The 25,839-nt window shown below is 44.7% G+C and overlaps 1 protein-coding gene across 1 annotated transcript in view; it reads left to right on the plus strand.

Annotated features, from left to right (window-relative positions):
- The window catches only part of LOC141051501 (T-cell ecto-ADP-ribosyltransferase 1-like), a 144,037-nt gene that overhangs the window by 82,975 nt on the left and 35,223 nt on the right, over positions 1–25,839 (plus strand). The window contains exons 4-5 of the mRNA XM_073548432.1: positions 1,734–1,766; positions 8,905–9,126. Coding sequence (XP_073404533.1) covers positions 1,734–1,766; positions 8,905–9,126 — 255 coding nt within the window. The remainder of the gene's footprint in view (positions 1–1,733; positions 1,767–8,904; positions 9,127–25,839) is intronic.

Genomic DNA, 25,839 nt, shown 5'->3' on the forward strand with positions numbered 1-25,839 from the left:
TATCACATCATGTGTCCAGTTCAACATGAAAAATGTGGTGAAAGCTCCTCTTTAAATGCACACAGACCTTCCAACAGGAAAGAAAATCCCCTTCTCCGGCACACCAGCAGTATCGGTCTGTAGCTTTGTCCCGGTGTCATTGCTGTTCTTTTGCATTATTTCGTCCAGTGATTTCTCCAACATCAATAACCTAAGGAAAGCAACTGAAAACACCAGCTCCTGTCTAGCCATGGGTTTCACCTGTCAGCTTCTTCTTAAGCTCAAACTTCACTAACAAAGAAGCAGCCCAGCGAAACCCAGGGTTAGTCAAGAGATAGCAAGCCACATAATTATTTGTGAGTGTATTAGTGACGCTAGTCACTACTCGTGCACAAGCTGCGAAACTTCCATAGTCAAGAGGTCCTGCGTCAGATACCAAGAGGGCTCCTTATATATAAAGGAGTAAGGCAAAAGGTATAGTCAGGTCACAGTCCAGAGTCAGAATTCCAAAGTCAGAGTGCGTCAAAACAAAAGTGGTAATGCAACAAGGTAGTCAACAGGCAAATCCAGGGTCCGGCAACTAAAGGTCAGAAGTGAGAGCACAAGGCGTGGGGGACAAGCCACACAGAGCTGAAAACTAAAACTGTGAGGGTATGTGCCCGTGATCAGTTAATAACAGCGCTTTGGATGCTTCTACTTCCAAAACGCTGCGTTCAATCATGCAGTTACATCTGCATGTGTTCATTGAGTAATGCAGATTTAAGGCATCCAATACATTCTATCGTGGAAATTGACACGTTTCGACTCGTAAACCCGCAGAACGGGTGAGCTGCATCCAAACTGCTGCTATTCCTGATCGTGGACACGTACCCTTAGCCATCTGGGACAGACAACTTAGCCAAGTAGGTGGGCAATCTCCTGAAAGCGAGAACACCTGAAGAAGTTCAGCACCTCTCAGTACCAGACTGGACGACCGAGCTGTCGCTCAAAACACTGACAGTCAGCACACCCCTGCACTAGATTGCATGATTGAGCTGTCAATCAAAATACTGATAGCTCAGGACAAGTCTATGCTAGATTGGACAACTGAGCTATCAGTCACTGCGTCCAAGACACTCTGAGCCGTGGAATCATGACGGTACTTGCCTTCTAGCAAAATTGGATTCTCTGTATATACTTTTGCAATACTTGTCCAGCTGGAGCTGCTGTATGTTCAGTTTCTTTCTTAGGCTCTGTGCACACGGTGCGGATTCTGCTGTGGATCCACAGAACTGCAGGTGATGTGCAGTATCATTATAGCCTATGTAAAAAAAAAAACTGCTGTGCACATGCTGCGGATTTTTCCGTGCGTATTTCGTGCGGAATAAAAGAAGCAGCATGTCATTTCTTTTGTGCAGTTTTGCTGCAGTTTTCCACCTGCTCCATTCTACAAATCCACAGGTGGAAAACCGCACAATAAATGCATTAAATCCGAAGGAAAAATGCAGGTCATTTGACCTGCGGATTTAGTAAAATCCGCGCGGAAAAATCCATGGGAGGATCCGCACCGTGTGCACACAGCCTCAAGGTTATCAATGCTGGAGAAACCACTTAATAATACAATAGAACAGCCCCAAACCGACACATACCTACAATAGGCAAAGTTGTAAAAATTGGAGGCAAGTTGTCGATGTGAACATTTATATTGGATCCAAAGCTCCAATTTTCCTTTATCTTTTCAATTTTGCTTCTTTTTTTTTTTTTTTTTTTTACAGGGGAGAAGAGAGAAGACGCAGTGTGTCGATCAGGTGAGCGGCCGAGGGGGGATTTTGTGATGGATGCAGATATATCGCTGTATGGAGGGATTGTTTCAGTTGAATTGATTGCTCTGCAGCGATTTTATCACCGACCTTGCAAGGAAGAATATTGGGGAATCTGTTATGAGTTCGTTTTCCCCTTCACCATTGAGGTCTGATGAACTCCCTCTTCTGGTGAAGGAAGGTAGTGAGGCTGATTACCAAACACCTGAGCTGGTAGAGGATGACTGGGTGACGGGAATTGCTGACTGGATATAAGGCAGTCGACGCCCTTCTGCCTCGCTGGTGATTTCTCTGAGGGATTCTAGGAGACCAGTCTGATTCCTGCTCCTCAAAAGCTAAGTTTTCTGCCTTGCTTTTTGCATTTGTGTTTTGGTTTTATTTTGCCTTGCTTTTCTGGATTCTGCCATTCCCTGCTGGGGGTGAGCTGAATTCCTTTGTGTCTTTTTGCTCTGTCTTCAGAAAATACCTGAGTACTGACAGTCTTTTTGAAACCTAGCGTCTTCAGGGCCTTTTTCCCTGTCAGTCTGTTGGCTCTTGTTTTGATAGGGTTTTTGGCGGATTGCAGACAGCAGCTTTTCTATCCTGTCCTATCTAGTTAGCTTGGGCCCCATCATTTGCTCAGTCTATCTTTCTATCTGTGTTAGTGTTTTTTCTTCTTGCTTCACCGTCATTATATGTTGGGGGCTGCCTATTGCTTTGGGGTCTGCTCTGGGGCAGTTTAGATTTCCCTTTCTGTCTTTAGGCTATGTAGTTCTCCGGCTGTGATCGAGGGGTCTAGGGCACTGTAGGAACCCCCCACAGCTACTGCTAGTTGTTGTTGATAGGTTCAGGGGTCTGCAATCCGATAGCTGCCAACTTCTCTGGTTTTCTGGACTTAGCTAGCATTTCTGTTTTTGCCTCCTACGGTGACTCATTCATAACAGGAATCTTGGCTTTCACTCCCAATTAACCACTAATTTATCTGTGTACAAACAGGATTTAAAGGGATTTACTCTTCATTTTCGGTATTCTTGGGGAGTTAGTTATGGGAGTGGTAGTATTTAGTCATTTGGGTTAGGGTTAGGGTGTTAGTTATGGGAGTGGTAGTATTTAGTCATTGTTGTGGTATCATTTAGACCCGTAGGAGTATTAGTTAGTGTAAAAATAATAATCTTTTCCCTTATAATCCCCCAGAGCCAACTTAAAGGGGTTGTCTACTACCAGACAACCCTTATTTAATCAATTCAGGTCTCAGAGAATAATAACACTGTATACTCACCTACCGATGTGGCATCGTTCCAGGGAGGTTAACAAGGCTTCCAATGCATTATACATACCGCCATATGGTTGTTTATCATCACAGCACAGATCCAACTTTCCAGGTTTTCTCCCAACTTCGTGTAATTCCATTATTTTCTACCTAAGTCTTATGTGTAACCCATTAACATTGTCTATGACCATGTATCAACAGTAATCTGCTGTAATCGGAATTTGGCACATGTCATTTACTCAAATTCACCCTGGAAATTCATAGACTCCTAGAATGGTAGAGTTGGAAGGGACCTCCTGGGCCATCTGGTCCAACCACCTGCTCAATGCAGGAATCAGTAAATCATCCCAGACAGATGTCTGTCCAGCCTCTGTTTGAAGACTTCCATTGAAGGAGAACTCACCACCTCTCGTGGCAGCCTGTTCCACTCATTGATCACACTAACTGTCAAAAAGTTTTTTCTAATATCTAATCTGTGTCTCCTCCCATTCAGTTTCATCCCATTGCTTCTAGTCTTTCCTTGTGCAAATGAGAATAAAGATGATCCTTCTACAATGTGACAGCCCTTGTGATATTTGTAGACAGCTTGTAAGTCTCCTCTCAGTCTTCTTTTTTGCAGCAAAACAATCCCAAATCCTGCAACCTTTCCTCATAAGACAGGGTTTGCAGACCGGTCACTATTCTGGTCGCTCTTCTCTGAACTTGCTCCAGTTTGTTGATGTCTTTTTTAAAATGTGGCACCCAAAACTGGACACAGTATTCCAGATGAGGTCTGACCAAAGAGGAGTAGAGGGCAATAATGACTTCACGTGATCTAGACTGTATGCTTCTGTTAATACATCCTAGAATTGCATTTGCCTTTTTTGCTGCTGCATCACACTGTTGACTCATATTCAGTCTGTGATCTATTAGTATACCCAAGTCTTTTTCACATGTGCTGTTGCTTAGCCCTATTCCTCCCATTCTGTATATGCTTTTTTCATTTTTATTGCCCAGATGTAGTACTTTGCATTTTTCCCTGTTAAAAACCATTCTGATAGTTGCTGCCCAATGCTCCAGTTTATTTATATCTTTTTGAATCTTCTCTCTCTCTTCTCTAGTATTAGCTGTCCCTCCTAGCTTTGTGTCATCACCAAATTTAATCAGTTTACCCTCAATTCCTTCATCTAAATCATTGATAAAGATGTTGAACAATACAGGGCCCAGGACAGAGCCCTGTGGTACCCTACTTGAGACATTCTTCCAACTGGATGTGCAGCCATTTACGACCACTTTTGGGTCCGATCACTAAGCCAGTTATGAATCCACCTAACAGTTGCCTTGTCCATTCCATACATAGACATTTTTTCAATAAGGATTGTGTGAGATACTTTGTCAAATGCTTTGCTGAAGTCAAGATATACTATATCTACAGCATTTCCCTGATCCACCCAGTCTGTGATTCTGTCATAGAAGAAAATTGTTAGTCTGAAATAACTTATTAGTTACAAACCCATGCTGACTCTGTTTAATCACTTCATTCTTATCCAGGTACTGACATACATGTTGTTTAATAATTTGTTCAAAGATCTTTCCTGGTATAGAAATCAGACTCACCAGCCTATAGTTGCCTATTTAAAATGTGGTGCCCAGTTCATGTTGGTGGGAAAAAAAAGCAATTTAATATTCTGTTAGATTTTCCAATACCCCGAAGCAGAGGCCAGGAAGGGATGCAAAGCCATAAAATATGATAGTTACCTTGCCTACACTTGTATCTGCTGCCTCTGATTCCCGGTGATCGGCCTTCTGCTTCCTAAAGCACCGGCTCCTGCTCCAGTTTTCTCTTCACTCTTTGCCAATGTTTCAAGCACTCGTTTGGCCTCAATGCACTTTATGACGTCATGAGATGCCTTGCCCCATGCGGACACGTCACCAGAGATGGGATGTTTAGGTTCAGCTGGTTCGGCCAAACAGTTACAAAAAGTTCAGGTACCAGACCAGTACCCAGACCCAAACCTGAACCCGGACCCCATTCACATGAATGAGAGCGCAGCATCATTGACCAGCAGTGACATCATCAAGGTTGGGCTGAAATGCGGTGACCTCAGGACTGTGGGAAAATGCCAGTGATGATGTCACCGCTGGTGAATGATGTTGCACTCTCAGCAGCTCATTCACCAGTGGTTCTCAGCCGGCATGGTCACATCTTGGCACCGTCCAGGTCGAAAACTATTTAGCGCCCAGACATGGATTACGGCTTGGGACAGAACAACAGACAGGTATGGTATATTGTTGCTTTTTTATTTTATTTTTATTACAGGAGAGCGAGGGCTTCACTTGGATTAGGCGTGGTTGTAAGTATGATTTAATTGAGAATAATAAAGGAGTCTGTGTCATTTTTTTCAAATAAAGAACTTTATTCTGGCTGTGTGTTTATTTTCCATATCACTATAGGATTACTAATGGATACGTGTCTTATTGACGCTTCCCCATTACTAATCCGTTGGCTTGATGTCACTGGACAATACACAGGTGACATCAAACCCACATATTACCCCACTTGCCGCTGCTACAGGTGGCAATGGCCCCTTACCAGCCTGAGAATACCAGCCCCCAGCTGTGAGCTTTAGCAAGGCTGGTTGTCAAAAATGGGGGGACCCCACGACTTTTTTTAATTATTTATTTACAGCAAAGGAGCTGCAGATGAATACTCCTATCTGCCGCCCTTGCTCTCACTGTAATTAGCGGTAGTAGCTGTCAGATGATGGGAGCTGTAGTCCTATCAGCTGACACCAGTGACTGTAGGTAAAGTTTATACCTCCGATCACAGCTGAGCGCTCCCGCTGTCTTTTGACAACGTGGGAACCGCGGCTCTCTGACTGGCAAGGATGACTTCACCGCCGATCAGAAGCTGTGTTTGCCATGCTGTCATGCATATGACAGCACAACAAACACCCAGTGTTCGGAGGGCTGAACCCGAACAGTAACACGGACTTCCTGGTGAAGTCCATGTTCAGTGTCCATTCCCGAACAGTAGGTGATTGGTATGGACACTGAACTTTACTGTTCAGGTTCACCCATCATTACATGTCACCCCTGGTTGCAACATGCTGCACGGGGGTGACACATTTTATGATATCATGACATGATAACATTCATTGAGGCCTAGGTGGTGCCCAAAGTGCCGGTGAAAAACGACAAGAAAACTAATGCTGAAGCAGGTACGCTAGGAGGACAGAGTGGAGGACTGACAGGTGGCTTTGGTGACATTGGCAAGTGAGGGTCGTGTTGTATGGTGCTTTTGTTATATTGTTTACTGCATCCTATATGAATCTACCAACATGGAGACTGGTTGGTCACCACTCTGCTGAATTCACATAAATAAAATCCCTCCTACAAAATTTAAAACCCATAAATTATTAGCCCCCAAACAACACCACTTTAATATAAATCCCATAGGCAATACCAGGTGGAGACTGTGCCCAGAGTCCCCAGTATTGGTCCTTGTGGAGAAACAGGGTCAGTTGGTGCTCTCATCCGTTGGCCCGGCTGCCTTTAGCAAGACTGCATGGAGCAGGGCTCATACCACTGAACACCCGCTCTATCGCCCCGTGGGCAATACACTACACAGACAACACAGGGTTAGGGTATAACAGTGTGGCAATACCCAATAGCAAGCAGAACAATCCCAGCAATTACCCTCAAGATAGTGCACATTACAGGGTCTCACCCTTCTGCTGACTCGCCGGGATAATGGTAGATGCTACATCAGAGCTCCCAGGGTTGCTATTCCACCTGTGATATACACACAGAGAAGAGATATCGACAAGCATAGGGAGATGACAGAGAACAGTCCATAGAGTCCGTAGAAGGTCTAAAGCCAGTTGACACGAAAGTCACCACCTGGCTTATCCGACCATCTCCATGGAACCAGGTGATTAGCGGGTCCCAAAACCTGGTTTTCTCCAAACATATCCATGGTTCAGAGACGGTCACTGGATTAGATCTGTGTCCTTCCAACATGAGCCAAAACCCCTAGGTTGTTTCCTATAGAATCATAGATCTGTGTCCCTTGTGTTGGTGCCATGATCCAAAGACGAAAAAAGTCCAGCTCCAAGAGATAAAATCTAGGGTTTTTATTAAGTCATGTTTAAAAATAAATTCATGGCTGCTTGTGATCAAATATCGGTAAACAAATGAAGTTACCGCATGGGGATATTCCCAAGATCTCTGAACGCGTTTCGATCACAAGTGCTCTTAGACTCGGGGGGGTTTTGTTCCATGAGGAAGAAGACAGTTAGTCTTTGAAACATGTTGGAAAGTACGTTGGTCCCTGCCGCAACCACCAGCAAGTGAAACTGACGTGGTCATGTGCTGACTCACATCACCAAGGTCCTGTATACCTGGAGCAGCTCACAGACACCTGGAGCAGCTCACAGGCGCCGGGAGCACGAGAGGCCGCTCACGTCTGCTCCACAGCTGGAGGTACACTGACAGGAGGCTACCACCAGCCGGGGCAGCCCCTGTAACTCGTCTATACCCCTGTGTACAAACCCCCCCGCTCTTTTTCCAAGCGCTGGAGCAAAAAGCGCTATTTTAACCTGCACCGCTTACTGGAGTGAGGACTTTGCATCGCATTATCTTTACAGGTACCGCTCTCTGACTTGTGCATTTACTATTGCGGCTACTCTGCACAGCCGTTCACAGGCTGCAGTTTGACTTTGACTTGTTTTTAAGCTGCTATCAGGGAGAAGTACCCTGCAGTATATAACCTGTTCAGTGGTTTCAGGTCTTTACCCTCACTCATGCCTTTTTAGTTTTTAATGATTGTTCAGGTTGGAGCTAAGATTGCCACCAGCATCTATATATATTCTTTTTCCCTTAAGCACTTCTTCTGAGGTCTTACAATTGCCTATTTCTAATTGCTATTTTCTCGCTATTATCCAGCTACATAAAGAACACTTATAAGAGGTTTTTTTTCTATAACTACCTAATTTAGATTTCCCTCTTCTTTATGAGTGTTCTAAGCGCAAACTAATATTATGAGTTATTTTTAGAATTACCCAGTGTCTTTCAGTGCAGCATCACTGCCTTTCCCTATCTACTATCAAAGTCAACAAACAGCTTCCAGAATACAATGCACAATTAGCATATCAGTAAACATCAATAGACAAAGATAAACACACACAGGATGTACAAGTCACTATTACAGACTTACACAGTGTGTTAAATAGTATATCAGCTTGCAAGACTCTCTTCTTGACCCATCAGAAATAAACACTTAAATCCACAAGCCAATATACAGATAAAAAGTCAATTCTTCTTGGTTTGCAAAAACGTAGTCGTCTGGATAATTAAGATGTACTCCGGTTTCTTGACAGTCCCCATTATAAGCATTTATAGCCCCTACTACTTCACCAACAGAAGTTTCAGACCCCAATTTTTACACTCCCAGGAACTACAGAGCCTTAACCACTAGATCATGACAGAATACAGACTTCTCTTCTAGACCATCAGAGGTTTCAAGCCGCCAATTCCGTATCGTCAGTGATTACGCACCCTCACATATAGACCACTAGGAGTAACTGACCTGACCACTTGACCATGAGAATTCATACATTTAAATAGTTCTTAAATAATGCTACTTGACCATTAGTGGATACAGGACACCTGATTTTACAGACCCTATAACATGATTACGAGAGGCTGTTGGCCCCTATGGTGGACCACCAGAACATTGCTACTGGACAGTCAAGCACAAAAGAATTAAAGCCCCATTAATAAACTCTCATTGTGTGCAGACCCCGACACTGGACCACCATGCACAATACTTCTTCTGATTGCACGTCATAAAGGTTGGTCCTTCTACGTTCATTAAGTCTCATTTGTGTTTTCAAGATACAAATGAATCTGAGGAAGAATTGAAAGAAGGTCGGAAAACAAAAGCAATACCCCCGACTGAGATGGCGGAACGGATAGATGTCCTGGAGGATCAAATAAGTCGTAATCTGCATCACAGAGATTATTTCCAAGAAAGTATCAATGAAATCATCACTTACATTAGTAATAATGAAGAAGAATACACATTATTACATTCTGGACTGGACACCCAGATAAAAGGTGAGTGTTATCTCCTATCATGGGCTCTCTTGTTATACATTAGTATAAGGGGAAGATGCATGAGGGGAAGAGTCAAATCATGTGGGCAGAGAACCAAAAGATATAAAAATAGTATATTGACAAGATACAGGACAATTAACATGTATTATACTCAGTCTCCATGGTTTCACTTGGTGGATCCCCTGTTGTATCGTACAACAACCAGATTATATTCAACAAATGTAGACCTATCCTTCTGCATCTCTAGAATTTTATCCAATAGGAGTAGACCAAACCTTTTGCATCTACATAATGTTATTCAATAGGAGTAGACCTATCCTTCTGCATATGTAGAATTTTATCCAATAGGAGTAGACCAAACCTTTTGCATCTACATAATGTTATTCAATAAGAGTAGACCTATCCTTCTGCATCTGTAGAATTTTATCCAATAGGAGTAGACCAAACCTTTTGCATCTACTTAATGTTATTCAATAAGAGTAGACCTATCCTTCTGCATCTGTAGAATTTTATCCAATAGGAGTAGACCAAACCTTTTGCATCTACATAATGTTATTCAATAAGAGTAGACCTATCCTGCATCTGTAGAATTTTATCCAATAGGAGTAGACCAAACCTTTTGAATCTACATAATGTTATTCAATAAGAGTAGACCTATCCTTCTGCATCTGTAGAATTTTATCCAATAGGAGTAAACCAAACCTTTTGCATCTATATAATGTTATTCAATAAGAGTAGACCTATCCTTCTGCATCTCTAGAATTTTATCCAATAGGAGTAGACCAAACCTTTTGCATCTACATAATGTTATTGAATAAGAGTAGACCTATCCTTCTGCATCTGTAGAATTTTATCCAATAGGAGTAGACCAAACCTTTTGCATCTGAAGGAGTAATTGTAATTCACTGCTCTTTGCCTATCACAGATTTATGTACCCTTGATCATATTTTGGGAATATTAAGTGCAGTTTGTCCTTTCGCTAACCAATGGTCTGGTCCAATTATCTTATTATTATCATCATAGGGAAAGACTGGAATTAAATGTAAAATGTTTATTATAAAGTGACCACTCAGCAGCTGAGGGAATAACACAGTGAGCGTAATTAATGTAAGGTGAAAAAAATGCCCACCTTGCCGCACACCTGTCTCACTCTGACAGCCCCAGTCTTCTGCGCAGTTTCTTCTGTATATAATGACATCAGTGTCTTACTCTGTACAACAAGAAGCCCTGGAGCTGAGCGAATGTGCTGGAAAAGCCTAAAAGGACAGGACAAGTGGCTGTCACGGTGGGACAAGTGAGAGGCAAGGTACTTCTTATTTCTTTTTTGGGTCCAATACAATTTAGCAGCCCGAAGGCTGGCTGGCCACAGTTTTGCCGAATTCACTGCTGTGGAAAACACAAGACAGCAGCTGTTCCAAATTAAAAAAAAATCTTATTCTTATTATAACAAGTGACACAACTAATGAACGTACATGTAAATGAGCGCAACAGTAACAATCCGTCAAAACAGTCAGACTCATCTAAAAACACATACAGTGCCTTGAAAAAGTATTAACACCCACTGAACTTTTCCACATTTTTCCCATTAATCCCACAAACCTAAGGCTGTGTGCACACGCTGCGGATTCTGCTGCGGTTCCGCAGCGGATTTGGCAGCTACGGGTGCGCAGCAGTTTTTGCTGCAGTGTACAGTACCATGATTCCCTATGGGAATAAAAAAACGCAGTGTAGACGATGCGGATTTTTCAGCGCGGTTTTGAGACCGCAGAAAGAATTGACATGTGAATTCTTTCTGCGGATTCCGCTGCGGTTTACCATCTCCTCCATTGTAGAGATGAAAAACCGCAGGGCAAAACCGCAGGGCAATCCGCAGGTCTTTTGACCTGCAGATTTACCTGCGGATTTTACAAAATCCGCGCGGATGAATCCACACCCCAATCCGCAGCGTGTGCACATGCCCTTAATGTTTTTATGTGGAATTTATGTGATACTAACACAAAGTAACAAGAATTAGTGACGCGTAAAGAAAATGATACAGGGTTTTCTAAATGCTTTAAATATATAAATCTGATAATTGTGGTGCATTAGTATTCAGTCCCCTGAGTCAGTATATTGTAGGACCATCTTTCGCTGCTATCACTGCTGCATTCTTTTGGGGTCTGTCTCTCCACCTTTCTCTGCAGTCTTGTAGTCTTGTTCACTCCTCGCTTGCTCTGTTGATTGTGTGATACCAGAGAAGGACCCCGTGACAACTGGTGGCAGCAGTGGGATCAACAGAGCGTAACCCAATGGAGAACCACCCACAGAGTGAGTACAGAAATTGGACTGTATGCAGTTTACAGGAGAGAGCCAGAGACCTGGGCCTGAACCACCAGGGACTGACTAAAGAGGCCTTATGCATATGTATATACTATATCTATAATAATAAATGCCCTAAGCAGCTTCCGGTTGTAACAACTTCCGTCCAGTTGTAACCGGTGACGTCACCGCACACCTCTTTCCATGTTAACCCTCAACACACACACTCCACTCACCTTTCACCATCTCCACTCACATCCACTCACTCTTTCACTCCACATACGACCCCTTCTCTCACTCCGTCTCTCATACTCACGCCGTCATCGCCGCTGATCCACGATCCCCGACATCTTCTTCCGCCGGCGCCATCCTGGATCCAGACGTCCTCCACGCCGGCGACATGTTCTTGCGGCGACGCCTTTTTGGATCGGCGAAATCCCGCGATAGTCAAGATGGCGTCACCACAAGAACATGTCGCCAGCGAGGACGACGTCGGGATCCAAAATGGCGTTGGCGAAAACTCGCGAGATTTCACCGACGCCATTTTGGATGCCGGCGATATGTTCTTCCGGCGACGCCATCTTGACTATCTCGGGATTTCACGATACTCAAGATGGCGTCGCCGCAAGAACATGTCGCCGGCGTGGACAACGTCTGGATCCAGGATGGCGCCGGCGGAAGAAGATGTCGGGGATCGTGGAGCAGCGGTGATGACGGCGTGAGTATGAGAGACGGAGTGAGAGAAGGGGTCGTATGTGGAGTGAAAGAGTGAGTGGAGATGGTGAAAGGTGAGAGGAGTCTGTGTGTTGAGGGTTAACATGGCAAGAGGTGTGATGCTATTGCATCCTCCCGATGCGATAGCATCGGGCCATAATTTAGTGTTTATATAAGTGTGTGTATGTACGGTATATGTGTATGTATGTGTATAATATGTGTATATAAGTGTGTGTATGTACGGCATAGTTATGTACAGTGTATGTATCTATGGTATGTATATATGTGTGTATGTATGATATATCTGTGCATATGTATGGTATATGTATGTGTATGTATGTACTGTGTTGTGAGTTCATATTCCAGTCGACCAGTTGTGAGTTCTCCTTCCAGGCTTTCTCTGGTGGTAACTGGAGGTAGTGAGGCTGATTTAATCAGTAGAGATCTGCCACTTGATAATGAGGATGACGATTGGACCTCAGGAATCCCAGACTGGACTTAAGATAGCCGACGCCCTATTCTGGTGCTGGTGATTCCTTCTGCTTGTCAGGTCTTGGTCTTCAGCTCTGTTCCAGTCATTTCAAGCTAAGTTTGTGTTTGTGCTTTCATCTTGTGTGGGGGCTGTCTTTCCTTTGGGGTCTGCTCTGGGGCAGTTAGTTTTCCCCTTTTCTTGCTTTTGACTTATTTAGTCCTCCGGCTGTGACGAAGCGTCTAGGATCATCTTAGGCACGCTCCACGGCTGCTGCTAGTTGTGTGGTTAAGATCAGGGATCTGCAATCTGCATAGTTACCAACCTCTCTGGTTTTCTGTGACTTACCGTATATACTCGAGTATAAGCCGATCCGAGTATAAGCCGACCCCCCTATTTTTGCCACAAAAAACTGGGAAAACTTATTGACTGGTGTATAAGCCTAGGGTGCACAGTGAGTGGCCTCAGTTATCTGCAGTGTGTGGCCCCAGTTATGATGCACAGTGAGTGGCCCCAGTTTTGATGCACAGTGAGTGGCCCCAGTTATCTGCACAGTGAGTGGCCCCAGCTTTGCTGCACAGTGAGTGGCCCCAGCTTTTCTGCACAGTGAGTGGCCCCAGTTATGCTGCACAGTGAGTGGCCCCATCATGTTGCTGCTGCCGCTGCCTCCCTTACAAAAAAAACCAAAAACCTGCATACTCACCTCAGTCGCTGCCCCCTGCTCATCAGCGTTGCGCTCTGCAGTGACTGTGCAGGCAGAGAGCGATAGCAGAGTCACTGCAGAGGATGCAAGACAGCAGAGCGCAGGGACAGGTGACTATGCCTCCCAACCCCCCGCGTTCATACTCACCGGGTCCTGGCGCTTGTCTCTGCAGCTCCCCTGCTTGTTGTTCCATGTTGTCGGCGCTGCTCTCTTCCTGGTTCAGCGGTCACGTGGTACCCGCTCATTAAATATGCGCATATTTAATGAGCGGGTACCATTTGACAGCTGAAGCAGGAAGAGAGCAGCGCCGACAACATAGAACAAGCAGGGGAGCTGCAGAGAAGGGTGAGTATGATCTGACACCCCCGCTCCCCCTCCCCTGCCGATCTCCCCCGGTATATGACTTGTGTATAAGCCGAGAGGGGGACTTTCAGCCCAAAAAAATGGGCTGAAAATCTCGGCTTATACACGAGTATATACGGTAGCTTGTTTAATCTTTTTCTCCTCGGTGACCCATTCATAACTGTATATATGTGTTTGTGTGTATTTATGGTGTATGTTATGTGTATGTGTGTGTATGCATATATGGTATATGTATGTGTATCTGTGTGTATATATGGTATGTGTGTGTATGTACAATATATCTGTGTATGCATGTATGGTGTATGTATGTACTGTATATAAGTGTTTATCTGTGTGTGTATGTATGGTGTATGTATGTATGTTATATGTATGTGTGAGTGCATGTACAGTATATGTGTGTATATATGGTGTGTGTATGCATGTACGGTCTGTGTGTCTGTGTATGTACGGTATATGTATGTACAATGTATGTGTGATCCATCTCAGTGAAAAAATATAAATAAATATATTTTTTAGATGTGTGGGGCCCAAATGTAACTTTTGCTATTGGGCCTTGTCATTGCTACGTGCGCCCCTGCTTGCAGGGCAGTAATAATGAGGGCAATCTGGCTTGTTTCTCGGAGCCTGAGGCTTCAGGGGTCCCATTGCTAGATTGCTCTCATCTTAAGAAACGTAGCGGGCAGGGAGGGGGGCCCAGACACATTTCTTGCACAGGGGCCCCAAGCTGTCAGTGTCCGCTCCTGCATGGGCCTCCTGGCTTCTTGAGTGCTCTTTTTGATTGGGATGTCAGTTTACATGGACGGCCATGTTGTGGTAGGTTTGCAGTTGTGCCATACTTCTCCCATTTTTGGATGATGAATTGAACAGTGCTCCATGAGATGTTCAGAGCTTGGGATATTTTTGTATAACCTAACCCTGCTTTACACTTCACAATTTTATCTCTGACCTGTCTGGTGGGCTCCTTGGTTTTCATGATGCTGTTTGATCCCTAATGTTCTCACACAAACCTCTGAGGCCTTCACAGAACAGCTGTCATTATACTAAGGAGAAATCAAGTCCAGGTGGACGTAATGTACTAATTATGTGAATTTGGAGGCGATTGGTCACTCAGGATTTTATTTAGGGGCATCAGACTATAGGGGACTGAATACAAATGCACGGCACAATTTTCAGATTTATATTTTTATAATAACTAGAAAACCATATACCATTTCCTTGACACTTCACAAATACTTGCTTTTCTCTGTTGGCATCCCATATAATCCTAATAAAATGACTTTAAGTGTGTTGGAATAACTTGAAAAATATGGAAATGGCTATGGGATGTGAACACTTTTTCAGGGCACTGTATATCCTTTTATAAATGTTTAACTATAAAACATGATATTAAATCCAAGGAAAGGCAGTGCAATCATAACTTGTTTCAAAACGTAAATCACCATAAGAAAAAAAATCAGATTTGGGACGATCTGAACTTATTTTCTAATTTGAGGAAGATTCAATTCACCTCAAATATTAGTTCTACTGCAGCGCTCTGCTGAGCATATACAGCATGTGTGTACTGTGCAGGTTCTCACCAGAGAAATCCTCGATGATCATAGTTATTCTTTTTTCCTTTCTATCATGATCACTTCTTACATCCATTACTCGTCTCTGTGATCCAGAGACGTTTTTGGCTTACTGCATTCCCACCACTATGCAACCCATAAAGTGTTATAACCAGTGCCCTAGACAATAATAATGCCTCCAATGTGCCCTGTACAGTAATAATACCCACACTGTGCCCTGTACAGTAATAATGTTCCCTCTGTGCCATGTACAGTAATAATGTTCCTTATGTGCCCTGTGCAGTAATTATGTTCCCTCTGTGCCCTGTACAGTAATAATGCCCCCACTGTGCCCTGTACAGTAATAATGCCCATGCTGTGCCCTTTTCAGTAATAATGTTCCCTGTGTCCTGTACAGTAATAATGTTCCCTGTGTCCTGTGCAGTAATAATGCCTCCACTGTGCCCTGTACAGTAATAATACCCACACTGTGTCCTGTACAGTAATAATGTTCTCTTTGTGCCCTGTACAGTAATAATGTTCCCTCTGTGCCATGTACAGTAATAATGTTCCTTATGTGCCCTGTACAGTAATAATGCTCCCACTGCCCTGTACAGTAATAATGTTCCCTCTGTGCCCTCTACAGTAATAATGCCCCCACTGTGCCCTGTACAGTAATAATGCCCACGCTGTGCCCTGTACAGTAATAATACCCACGCTGTGCCATGTACAGTAATAATGTTCCCTGGGTCCTGTACAGTAATAATGTTCCCTGTGTCCTGTGCAGTAATAATGCCTCCACTGTGCCCTGTACAGTAATAATGTTCCCTCTACAGTAGTAATGCACCCACTGTGCCCTGTACAGGAATAATGCCCCCACTGTGCTTTGTACAGTAATAATGTTTCCCCTGTGCCCTGTGCAGTAATAATGTTCCCTACTGTGCCCTGTACAGTAATAATGTTTCCTCTGTGCCCTGTGCAGTAATAATGTTCCCTACTGTGCCCTGTACAGTAATAATGCCCCCACTGTGCCCTGTACAGTAATAATGCCCCCACTGTGCCCTGTACAGTAATAATGCCCCCACTGTGCCCTGTACAGTAATAAAACCCACACTGTGCCCTGTACAGTAATAATGTTCCATATGTTCCCTGTACAGTAATAATGCCCCTACTGTGCTCTGTACAGTAATAATGTTCCATATGTTCCCTGTACAGTAATAATGTTGCCTCTATGCCCTGTACAGTAATAATGCCCCTACTGTGCTCTGTACAGTAATAATGCCCCCACTGTGCCCTGTACAGTAATAATGCCCCCACTGTGCTCTGTACAGTAATAATGCCCCCACTGTGCCCTGTACAGTAATAATGCCCCCACTGTGCCCTGTACAGTAATAAAACCCACACTGTGCCCTGTACAGTAATAATGTTCCATATGTTCCCTGTACAGTAATAATGTTACCTCTATGCTCTGTGCAGTAATAATGTTCCCTACTGTGCCCTGTACAGTAATAATGTTCCATATGTTCCCTGTACAGTAATAATGTTCCCTCTGTGCCCTGTACAGTAATAATGCCCCCACTGTGCCCTGTACAGTAATAATGCCCCACTGTGCCATGTACAGTAATAATGCCCCCACTGTGCCCTGTACAGTAATGATGCCCCCACTGTGCCCTGTACAGTAATAAAACCCACACTGTGCCCTGTACAGTAATAATGTTCCATATGTTCCCTGTACAGTAATAATGCCCCTACTGTGCTCTGTACAGTAATAATGTTCCATATGTTCCCTGTACAGTAATAATGTTGCCTCTATGCCCTGTACAGTAATAATGCCCCTACTGTGCTCTGTACAGTAATAATGCCCCCACTGTGCCCTGTACAGTAATAATGCCCCCACTGTGCTCTGTACAGTAATAATGCCCCCACTGTGCCCTGTACAGTAATAATGCCCCCACTGTGCCCTGTACAGTAATAAAACCCACACTGTGCCCTGTACAGTAATAATGTTCCATATGTTCCCTGTACAGTAATAATGTTACCTCTATGCTCTGTGCAGTAATAATGTTCCCTACTGTGCCCTGTACAGTAATAATGTTCCATATGTTCCCTGTACAGTAATAATGTTCCCTCTGTGCCCTGTACAGTAATAATGCCCCCACTGTGCCCTGTACAGTAATAATGCCCCACTGTGCCATGTACAGTAATAATGCCCCCACTGTGCCCTGTACAGTAATGATGCCCCCACTGTGCCCTGTACAGTAATAAAACCCACACTGTGCCCTGTACAGTAATAATGTTCCATATGTTCCCTGTACAGTAATAATGTTCCCTCTGTGCCCTGTGCAGTAATAATGTTCCATATGTTCCCTGTACAGTAATAATGTTCCCTACTGTGCCCTGTACAGTAATAATGCCCCCACTGTGCCCTGTACAGTAATAATGCCCCCACTGTGCCCTGAGCAGTAATAATGTTCCCTACTGTGCCCTGTACAGTAATAATGTTCCATATGTTCCCTGTACAGTAATAATGTTCCCTTTGTGCCCTGTACAGTAATAATGTTCCGTACTGTGCCCTGTACAGTAATAATGCCCCCACTGTGCCCTGTGCAGTAATAATGCCCCGACTGTGCCCTGTACAGTAATAATGCCCCCACTGTGCTCTGTACAGTAATAATGCCCCCACTGTGCCCTGTACAGTAATGATGCCCCTATGTGCCCTGTATTGTAATAATGCCCCCACTGTGCCCTGTACAGTAATAATGTTCCATTTGTTCCCTGTACAGTAATAATGTTCCCTCTGTGCCCTGCGCAGTAATAATGTTCTCTACTGTGCCTTGTACAGTAATAATGCCCCCACTGTGCTGTGTACAGTAATAATGCCCCCACTGTGCTCTGTACAGTAATAATGCCCCCACTGTGCCCTGTACAGTAATAATGCCCCAACTGTGCCCTGTACAGTAATAATGCCCCCACTGTGCCCTGTACAGTAATAATGCCCCAACTGTGCCCTGTACAGTAATAATGCCCCCACTGTGCCCTGTACAGTAATAATGCCCCCACTGTGCCCTGTACAGTAATAATGCCCCAACTGTGCCCTGTACAGTAATAATGCCCCCACTGTGCCACTGTATAGTAATAATGCCCCCACTGTGCCCTGTATAGTAATAATGCCCCCACTGTGCCCTGTACAGTAATAATGACCCCACTGTGCCCTGTATAGTAATAATGCCCCCACTGTGCTCTGTACAGTAATAATGCCCCCACTCTGCCCTGTATAGTAATAATGCCCCCACTGTGCCCTGTACAGTAATAATGTTCCATATGTGCCCTGTACAGTAATAATGCCCCCACTGTGCCCTGTACAGTAATAATGCCACCACTGTGCCCTGTACAGTAATAATGCCCCCACTGTGCTCTATACAGTAATAATGCCCACACTGTGCCCTCTACAGTAATAATGCCCCCACAGTGCCCTGTACAGTAATAATGCCCCCACTGTGCTCTGCACAGTAATAATGCCCCCACTGTGCCCTGTACAGTAATGATGCCCCTATGTGCCCTGTATTGTAATAATGCCCCCACTGTGCCCTGTACAGTAATAATGTTCCATTTGCTCCCTGTACAGTAATAATGTTCCCTCTGTGCCCTGTGCAGTAATAATGTTCCCTACTGTGCCCTGTAGAGTAATAATGTTCCATATGTTCCCTGTACAGTAATAATGTTCCCTACTGTGCCCTGTACAGTAATAATGCCCCTACTGTGCCCTGTGCAGTAATAATGTTCCCTACTGTGCCCTGTACAGTAATAATGTTCCATATGTTCCCTGTACAGTAATAATGTTCCCTCTGTGCCCTGTATAGTAATAATGTTCCCTACTGTTCCCTGTACAGTAATAATGCCCCCACTGTGCCCTGTACAGTAATAATGCCCCCACTGTGCTCTGTACAGTAATAATGCCCCCACTGTGCCCTGTACAGTAATGATGCCCCTATGTGCCCTGTATTGTAATAATGCCCCCACTGTGCCCTGTACAGGTATGATGCCCCTATGTGCCCTGTATTGTAATAATGCCCCCACTGTGCCCTGTACAGTAATAATGTTCCATTTGTTCCCTGCACAGTAATAATAATAATAAATTTTATTTTTATAGCGCCGACATATTCCGCAGCACTTTACATTTCAGAGGGGATTTGTACAGACAATAGACATTACAGCATAACAATAATCACATAGATTATAACAATTACCAAGAGGAATGAGGGCCCTGCTCACAAGCTTACAGTCTATGAGGAAAGAGGTAGACACGAAAGGTGGGTGGTAACAGTTGCCCTGATTGTATGGACCAGCCATAATGTTAGGTGTGTGACAGTACGGACACAGAGGGCTAATGGATGCATAAAGCATGTGGGATAATGATGCGGGGAACCTGGTTATGGTAAAACTTTTGCTGTGCCACACAGGGATAGATTAGGTTAATGTGTTGAGGCGGTAGGCCAGTCTGAATAAATGCGTTTTCGGGACGCGCTTAAAATTGTGGGGATTGGGGACTAATCGTATTGACCTGGGAAGTGCATTCCAAAGAATTGGCGCGGCACGTGTAAAGTCTTGGAGACGGGAGTGGGAGGTTCTGACTATTGAGGATGCTAACCTCAGGTCATTAGCAGAACGGAGGGCGCGGGTAGGGTGGTATACTGAAACAAGGGAGGAGATGTAGGGTGGTGCTGAGCCATGGAGGGCTTTGTGAGTGAGGGTAATAAGATTATACTGAATTCTGGAGTGGATCGGTAGCCAGTGTAATGACTGGCACAAGGTAGAGGCATCAGTGTAATGATTGGTGAGGAATATGATCCTGGCTGCAGCATTCAAGACAGATTGGAGAGGGGAGAGTTTGGTAAGAGGGAGACCGATTAGAAGAGAGTTACAATAGTCGAGACGAGAATGAATAAGAGAAACAGTAAGAGTTTTTGCAGAGTCAAAGGTAAGAAAAGGTCGAATTCTAGAAATGTTTTTGAGGTGCAGATGACAAGAGCGAGCCAGTGATCGAATGTGGGGGGCAAAGGAAAGCTCGGAATCAAGTATGACCCCAAGACAGCGGGCCTGTTGCTGGGGAGTAATAGTGGAACCACACACAGAAATGGCAATGTCGGGTGTAGGTACATTAGTAGAGGGAGGAAACACCAGGAGTTCAGTCTTTGACAGGTTCAGTTTCAGATATAGTGATGACATGATATTAGACACAGCGTTTAGACAATCGCCGGTGTTTTCTAGAAAGGCTGGCGTGATGTCAGGAGAAGAAGCGTATAATTGGGCGTCATCAGCATAGAGATGGTACTGGAAACCAAATCTACTGATTGTTTGACCAATAGGGGCAGTGTACAAGGAGAAGAGGAGGGGGCCTAGAACCGATCCTTGGGGGACCCCAACAGTAAGGGGAAGATGAGAGGAGGAGGAACTGGCAAAAGATACAGTAAAGGAGCGGTCGGAGAGATAGGAGGAGAACCAGGAGAGAACGGTATCCTTGAGGCCAATGGAACGGAGCATAGTGAGGAGGAGCTGATGATCCACAGTGTCGAATGCTGCAGAGAGATCCAAGAGAATTAGCATGGAGTAGTGACCATTTGATTTAGCTGTTAGCAGATCATTAGAGACTTTAGTGAGGGCAGTTTCAGTGGAGTGTAAAGAGCGGAAACCGGATTGGAGAGGGTCGAGAACAGAGTTTTCTGAGAGATAGCGGATAAGACGGGAGTGGACCAGGCGTTCCAGGAGTTTAGAGATGAAGGGAAGATTAGAGACAGGTCTATAGTTAGCGGCACAGTTTTGGTCGAGGGATGGTTTTTTAAGTAGTGGATGTATGATGGCATGTTTAAATGAGGAGGGAAAAATACCAGAAGAGAGAGAGAGGTTAAATATTTTAGTTAGGTGAGGGGTGACAGCAGGGGAAAGGGACTGGAGGAGATGTGACGGAAATGGGTCACTGGTGCAAGTAGTTGGGCGAGAAGATGCAAGGAGCCTGCTTACTTCTTCTTCTGTGACTGGTTCAAAATCAGAGAGTGAGTTAGATGCAGTGGGGAGGGAGGACAGTGCATGGTATGAGGTGATTGGGAGATAATTTCCTGTCGGATCTGGTCAATTTTTTCTTTGAAGTAATTGGCCAGATCGTCAGCTCGGAGCTCCGTGGTTGGGGCCTGTACTCTTGGATTGAGTAGAGAATGAAAAGTGTCAAAGAGACGTTTCGGGTTATTGGACAGTGAGGTGATGAGGGTGTTGAAATAGGTTTGTTTGGAGAGGTGAAGGGCAGTGTTGTATGTTCTAAGCATAAACTTAAAATGGATGAAATCTTCGGGTAGATTGGATTTTCTCCACAGACGTTCGGCGCACCTGGAGCACCGCTGCAGGAAACGTGTTTGCACCGTGTGCCAGGGTTGTCGCCGTCTGCGTTGTGGTGTTCTATTTATAGGGGGTGCAAATTCATCCAGGGCAGTTTGAAGTGTTTCATTGTAATGCTTCAATGCAGAATCAGGACATGAGAGGGAGGAGATAGGGGCCAATGAAGACTGCAAGTTCTTCATAAGTTTCTGGGTGTTAATGGCCTGTATGTTTCTATAAGTCTGGACAGTGGGGGTGACCTGAGCAGCCTGGCAGTTCTTGATAGAGAATGAAAGAAGATTGTGGTCAGAGAGCGGGAGAGGGGAGTTTGCAAAATCATCCACTGCACAAAGCCGAGAGAAGACCAAGTCGAGGGAGTTTCCGTCTTCATGCGTTGGAGAATTAGTAAGCTGCGAAAGGCCAAATGAGGAGGTTAGAGATAAAAGGTGAGTAGCAGATGGTGAGAGGGGAAGAGCAATGGGGATGTTGAAATCTCCCATGATGAGGGTAGGGATGTCACAGGAGAGAAAATGTGGAAGCCAAGTGGCAAAATGATCCAGGAACTGATGGGAGGGGCCGGGAGGACGATACACCACCGCCACTCGCATGGAGAAGGGGGTGTAGAGTCTGACGGCATGGACCTCAAAAGAAGGGAAGACAAGTGAGGGTACTTGAGGGATAACCTGAAAGGTACATTTTGGTGATAGGAGCAGACCAACGCCTCCACCAGCTCTATTGTCTGATCTTGGGGTATGAGAGAAGTGAAGCCCCCCATATGAAAGAGCAGCAGCAGCGGTCGTGTCTGACTGCTGGATCCAGGTTTCAGTAAGAGCCAGGAGGTTAAGAGAATTAGAAAGGAAAAAGTCATGAATGAAGGAGAGTTTGTTACACACTGAGCGAGAATTCCAAAGTGCACAATTAAGAGAGACAGATGGCAGGCAGGGAATATTAATAAGATTAGAGGGGTTTCTGAGTGTAGCAGTCGGGAGGTTTGACTTTCTATAACATGGGGGACCAGGGTTGGGAGCAATGTCTCCTGCGACTAGGAGAAGGAGGATAGAAAGAGTGAGCAGATGGTTAAGTGATTTGTGAGAGCGTCTCTGATGTTGAATGGTGGGACTGACTGGATCTGTGCAATTTAACAATGTGAAAAGAGCATGAGTGCTATACATAGGAGAGGAAAGGAGTGAGGGGCCGATATGGATGGAGTGTAGAGAGTTAATGCCAGGGCGGTGGATGTGTGTGAATGCAGCGGCCAGGATTAAAATTACACAAATGCATATGGTATATATTTGTTGTACTCCAAATGTACAGGGAGTAGATGTATATAAATGTCTTACCTGTCTCCTGCCCTGTTATAACTGCCAGTACTTTGATAAACTGTACTTGGATAAAGTGTGCTTAAATGCCCCCTGCATAAATGCTATCCCCAAGCTATGTCTGAATATATAGGAGGATAAGACTTAGAACTTTTTTTTTTTTTTTTTTGGCTCTCTCTCTTCTCGTTAATCAATCACACTAAATTGAGACACCAGGACCCAATAAAATGTTGTGGTCAAATAAACACATGTCCAGCACTACATGGATCATAAAGCACTTTGAAAAGTTTCTTGACCTCACAACATAAGGGGACAAGCAGAGTAAGTTGAAAAAAACTATATACCATATATAAGCTTGCAGAGTTGAAAACACAGAGATAGCATTCAGGATTAACTGCTTGCTGACATTGAATGGAAACACAGGAGTGGATTCAGAGCAGAGGTTGGAAAAGCTGGTTACCTGTATGAAGAGAATAGAGATGCGTGTCACATTCATCCATGTTATAACTGCCAGTACTTTGATAAACTGTACTTGGATAAAGTGTGCATAAATGCCCCCTGCATAATAATGTTCCCTCTGTGCCCTGCGCAGTAATAATGTTCTCTACTGTGCCTTGTACAGTAATAATGCCCCCACTGTGCTCTGTACAGTAATAATGCCCCCACTGTGCCCTGTACAGCAATAATGCCCCCACTGTGCCCTGTACAGTAATAATGCCCCCACTGTGCCCTGTACAGTAATAATGCCCCCACTGTGCCCTGTATAGTAATAATGCCCCCACTGTGCCCTGTACAGTAATAATGCCCCCACTGTGCCCTGTACAGTAATAATGCCCCTACTGTGCTCTGTACAGTAATAATGCCCCTACTGTGCTCTGTACAGTAATAATGCCCCCACTCTGCCCTGTATAGTAATAATGCCCCCACTCTGCCCTGTACAGTAATAATGTTCCATATGTGCCCTGTACAGTAATAATGCCCCCACTGTGCCCTGTACAGTAATAATGTTCCATATGTGCCCTGTACAGTAATAATGTTCCATATGTGCCCTGTACAGTAATAATGCCCCCACTGTGCCCTGTACAGTAATGATGTTCCATATGTGCCCTGTACAGTAATAATGCCCCACTGTGCCCTGTACAGTAATAAAACCCACACTGTGCCCTGTACAGTAATAATGTTCCATATGTTCCCTGTACAGTAATAATGCCCCCACTGTGCCCTGTACAGCAATAATGCCCCCACTGTGCCCTGTACAGTAATAATGCCCCCACTGTGCCCTGTACAGTAATAATGCCCCCACTGTGCCCTGTATAGTAATAATGCCCCCACTGTGCCCTGTACAGTAATAATGCCCCCACTGTGCCCTGTACAGTAATAATGCCCCTACTGTGCTCTGTACAGTAATAATGCCCCTACTGTGCTCTGTACAGTAATAATGCCCCCACTCTGCCCTGTATAGTAATAATGCCCCCACTCTGCCCTGTACAGTAATAATGTTCCATATGTGCCCTGTACAGTAATAATGCCCCCACTGTGCCCTGTACAGTAATAATGTTCCATATGTGCCCTGTACAGTAATAATGTTCCATATGTGCCCTGTACAGTAATAATGCCCCCACTGTGCCCTGTACAGTAATGATGTTCCATATGTGCCCTGTACAGTAATAATGCCCCCACTGTGCCCTGTACAGTAATAAAACCCACACTGTGCCCTGTACAGTAATAATGTTCCATATGTTCCCTGTACAGTAATAATGTTGCCTCTATGCCCTGTACAGTAATAATGCCCCTACTGTGCTCTGTACAGTAATAATGCCCCCACTGTGTCTTGTACAGTAATAATGCCCCCACTGTGCTCTGTACAGTAATAATGCCCCCACTGTGCCCTGTACAGTAATAATGCCCCCACTGTGCCCAGTACAGTAATAATGCCCCCACTGTGCTCTGTACAGTAATAATGCCCCCACTCTGCCCTGTATAGTAATAATGCCCCCACTCTGCCCTGTACAGTAATAATGTTCCATATGTGCCCTGTACAGTAATAATGCCCCCACTGTGCCCTGTACAGTAATAATGTTCCATATGTGCCCTGTACAGTAATAATGCCCCCACTGTGCCCTGTACAGTAATAATGTTCCTTCTGTGCCCTGTACAGTAATAATGGCCCTACTGTGCCCTATACAGTAATAATGCCCACACTGTGCCCTGTACAGTAATAATGCCCCCACTGTGCCCTGTACAGTAATAATGTTCCATATGTGCCCTGTACAGTAATAATGTTCCATATGTGCCCTGTACAGTAATAATGCCCCCACTGTGCCCTGTACAGTAATAATGCCCCCACTGTGCCCTGTACAGTAATAATGTTCCATATGTGCCCTGTACAGTAATAATGTTCAATATGTGCCCTGTACAGTAATAATGCCCCTACTGTGCTCTGTACAGTAATAATGCCCCCACTGTGCCCTGTACAGTAATAATGCCCCCACTGTGCTCTGTACAGTAATAATGCCCCCACTGTGCCCTGTACAGTAATAATGCCCCCACTGTGCCCTGTACAGTAATAATGCCCCCACTGTGCCCTGTACAGTAATAATGCCCCCACTGTGCCCTGTACAGCAATAATGCCCCCACTGTGCCCTGTACAGTAATAATGCCCCCACTGTGCCCTGTACAGTAATAATGCCCCCACTGTGCCCTGTATAGTAATAATGCCCCCACTGTGCCCTGTACAGTAATAATGCCCCCACTGTGCCCTGTACAGTAATAATGCCCCTACTGTGCTCTGTACAGTAATAATGCCCCTACTGTGCTCTGTACAGTAATAATGCCCCCACTCTGCCCTGTATAGTAATAATGCCCCCACTCTGCCCTGTACAGTAATAATGTTCCATATGTGCCCTGTACAGTAATAATGCCCCCACTGTGCCC

Source organism: Dendrobates tinctorius, unplaced genomic scaffold (genome assembly GCF_039654945.1).
Source record: "Dendrobates tinctorius isolate UK_male_01 unplaced genomic scaffold, ASM3965494v1 ptg000157l, whole genome shotgun sequence".
Taxonomy (NCBI): domain Eukaryota; kingdom Metazoa; phylum Chordata; class Amphibia; order Anura; family Dendrobatidae; genus Dendrobates; species Dendrobates tinctorius.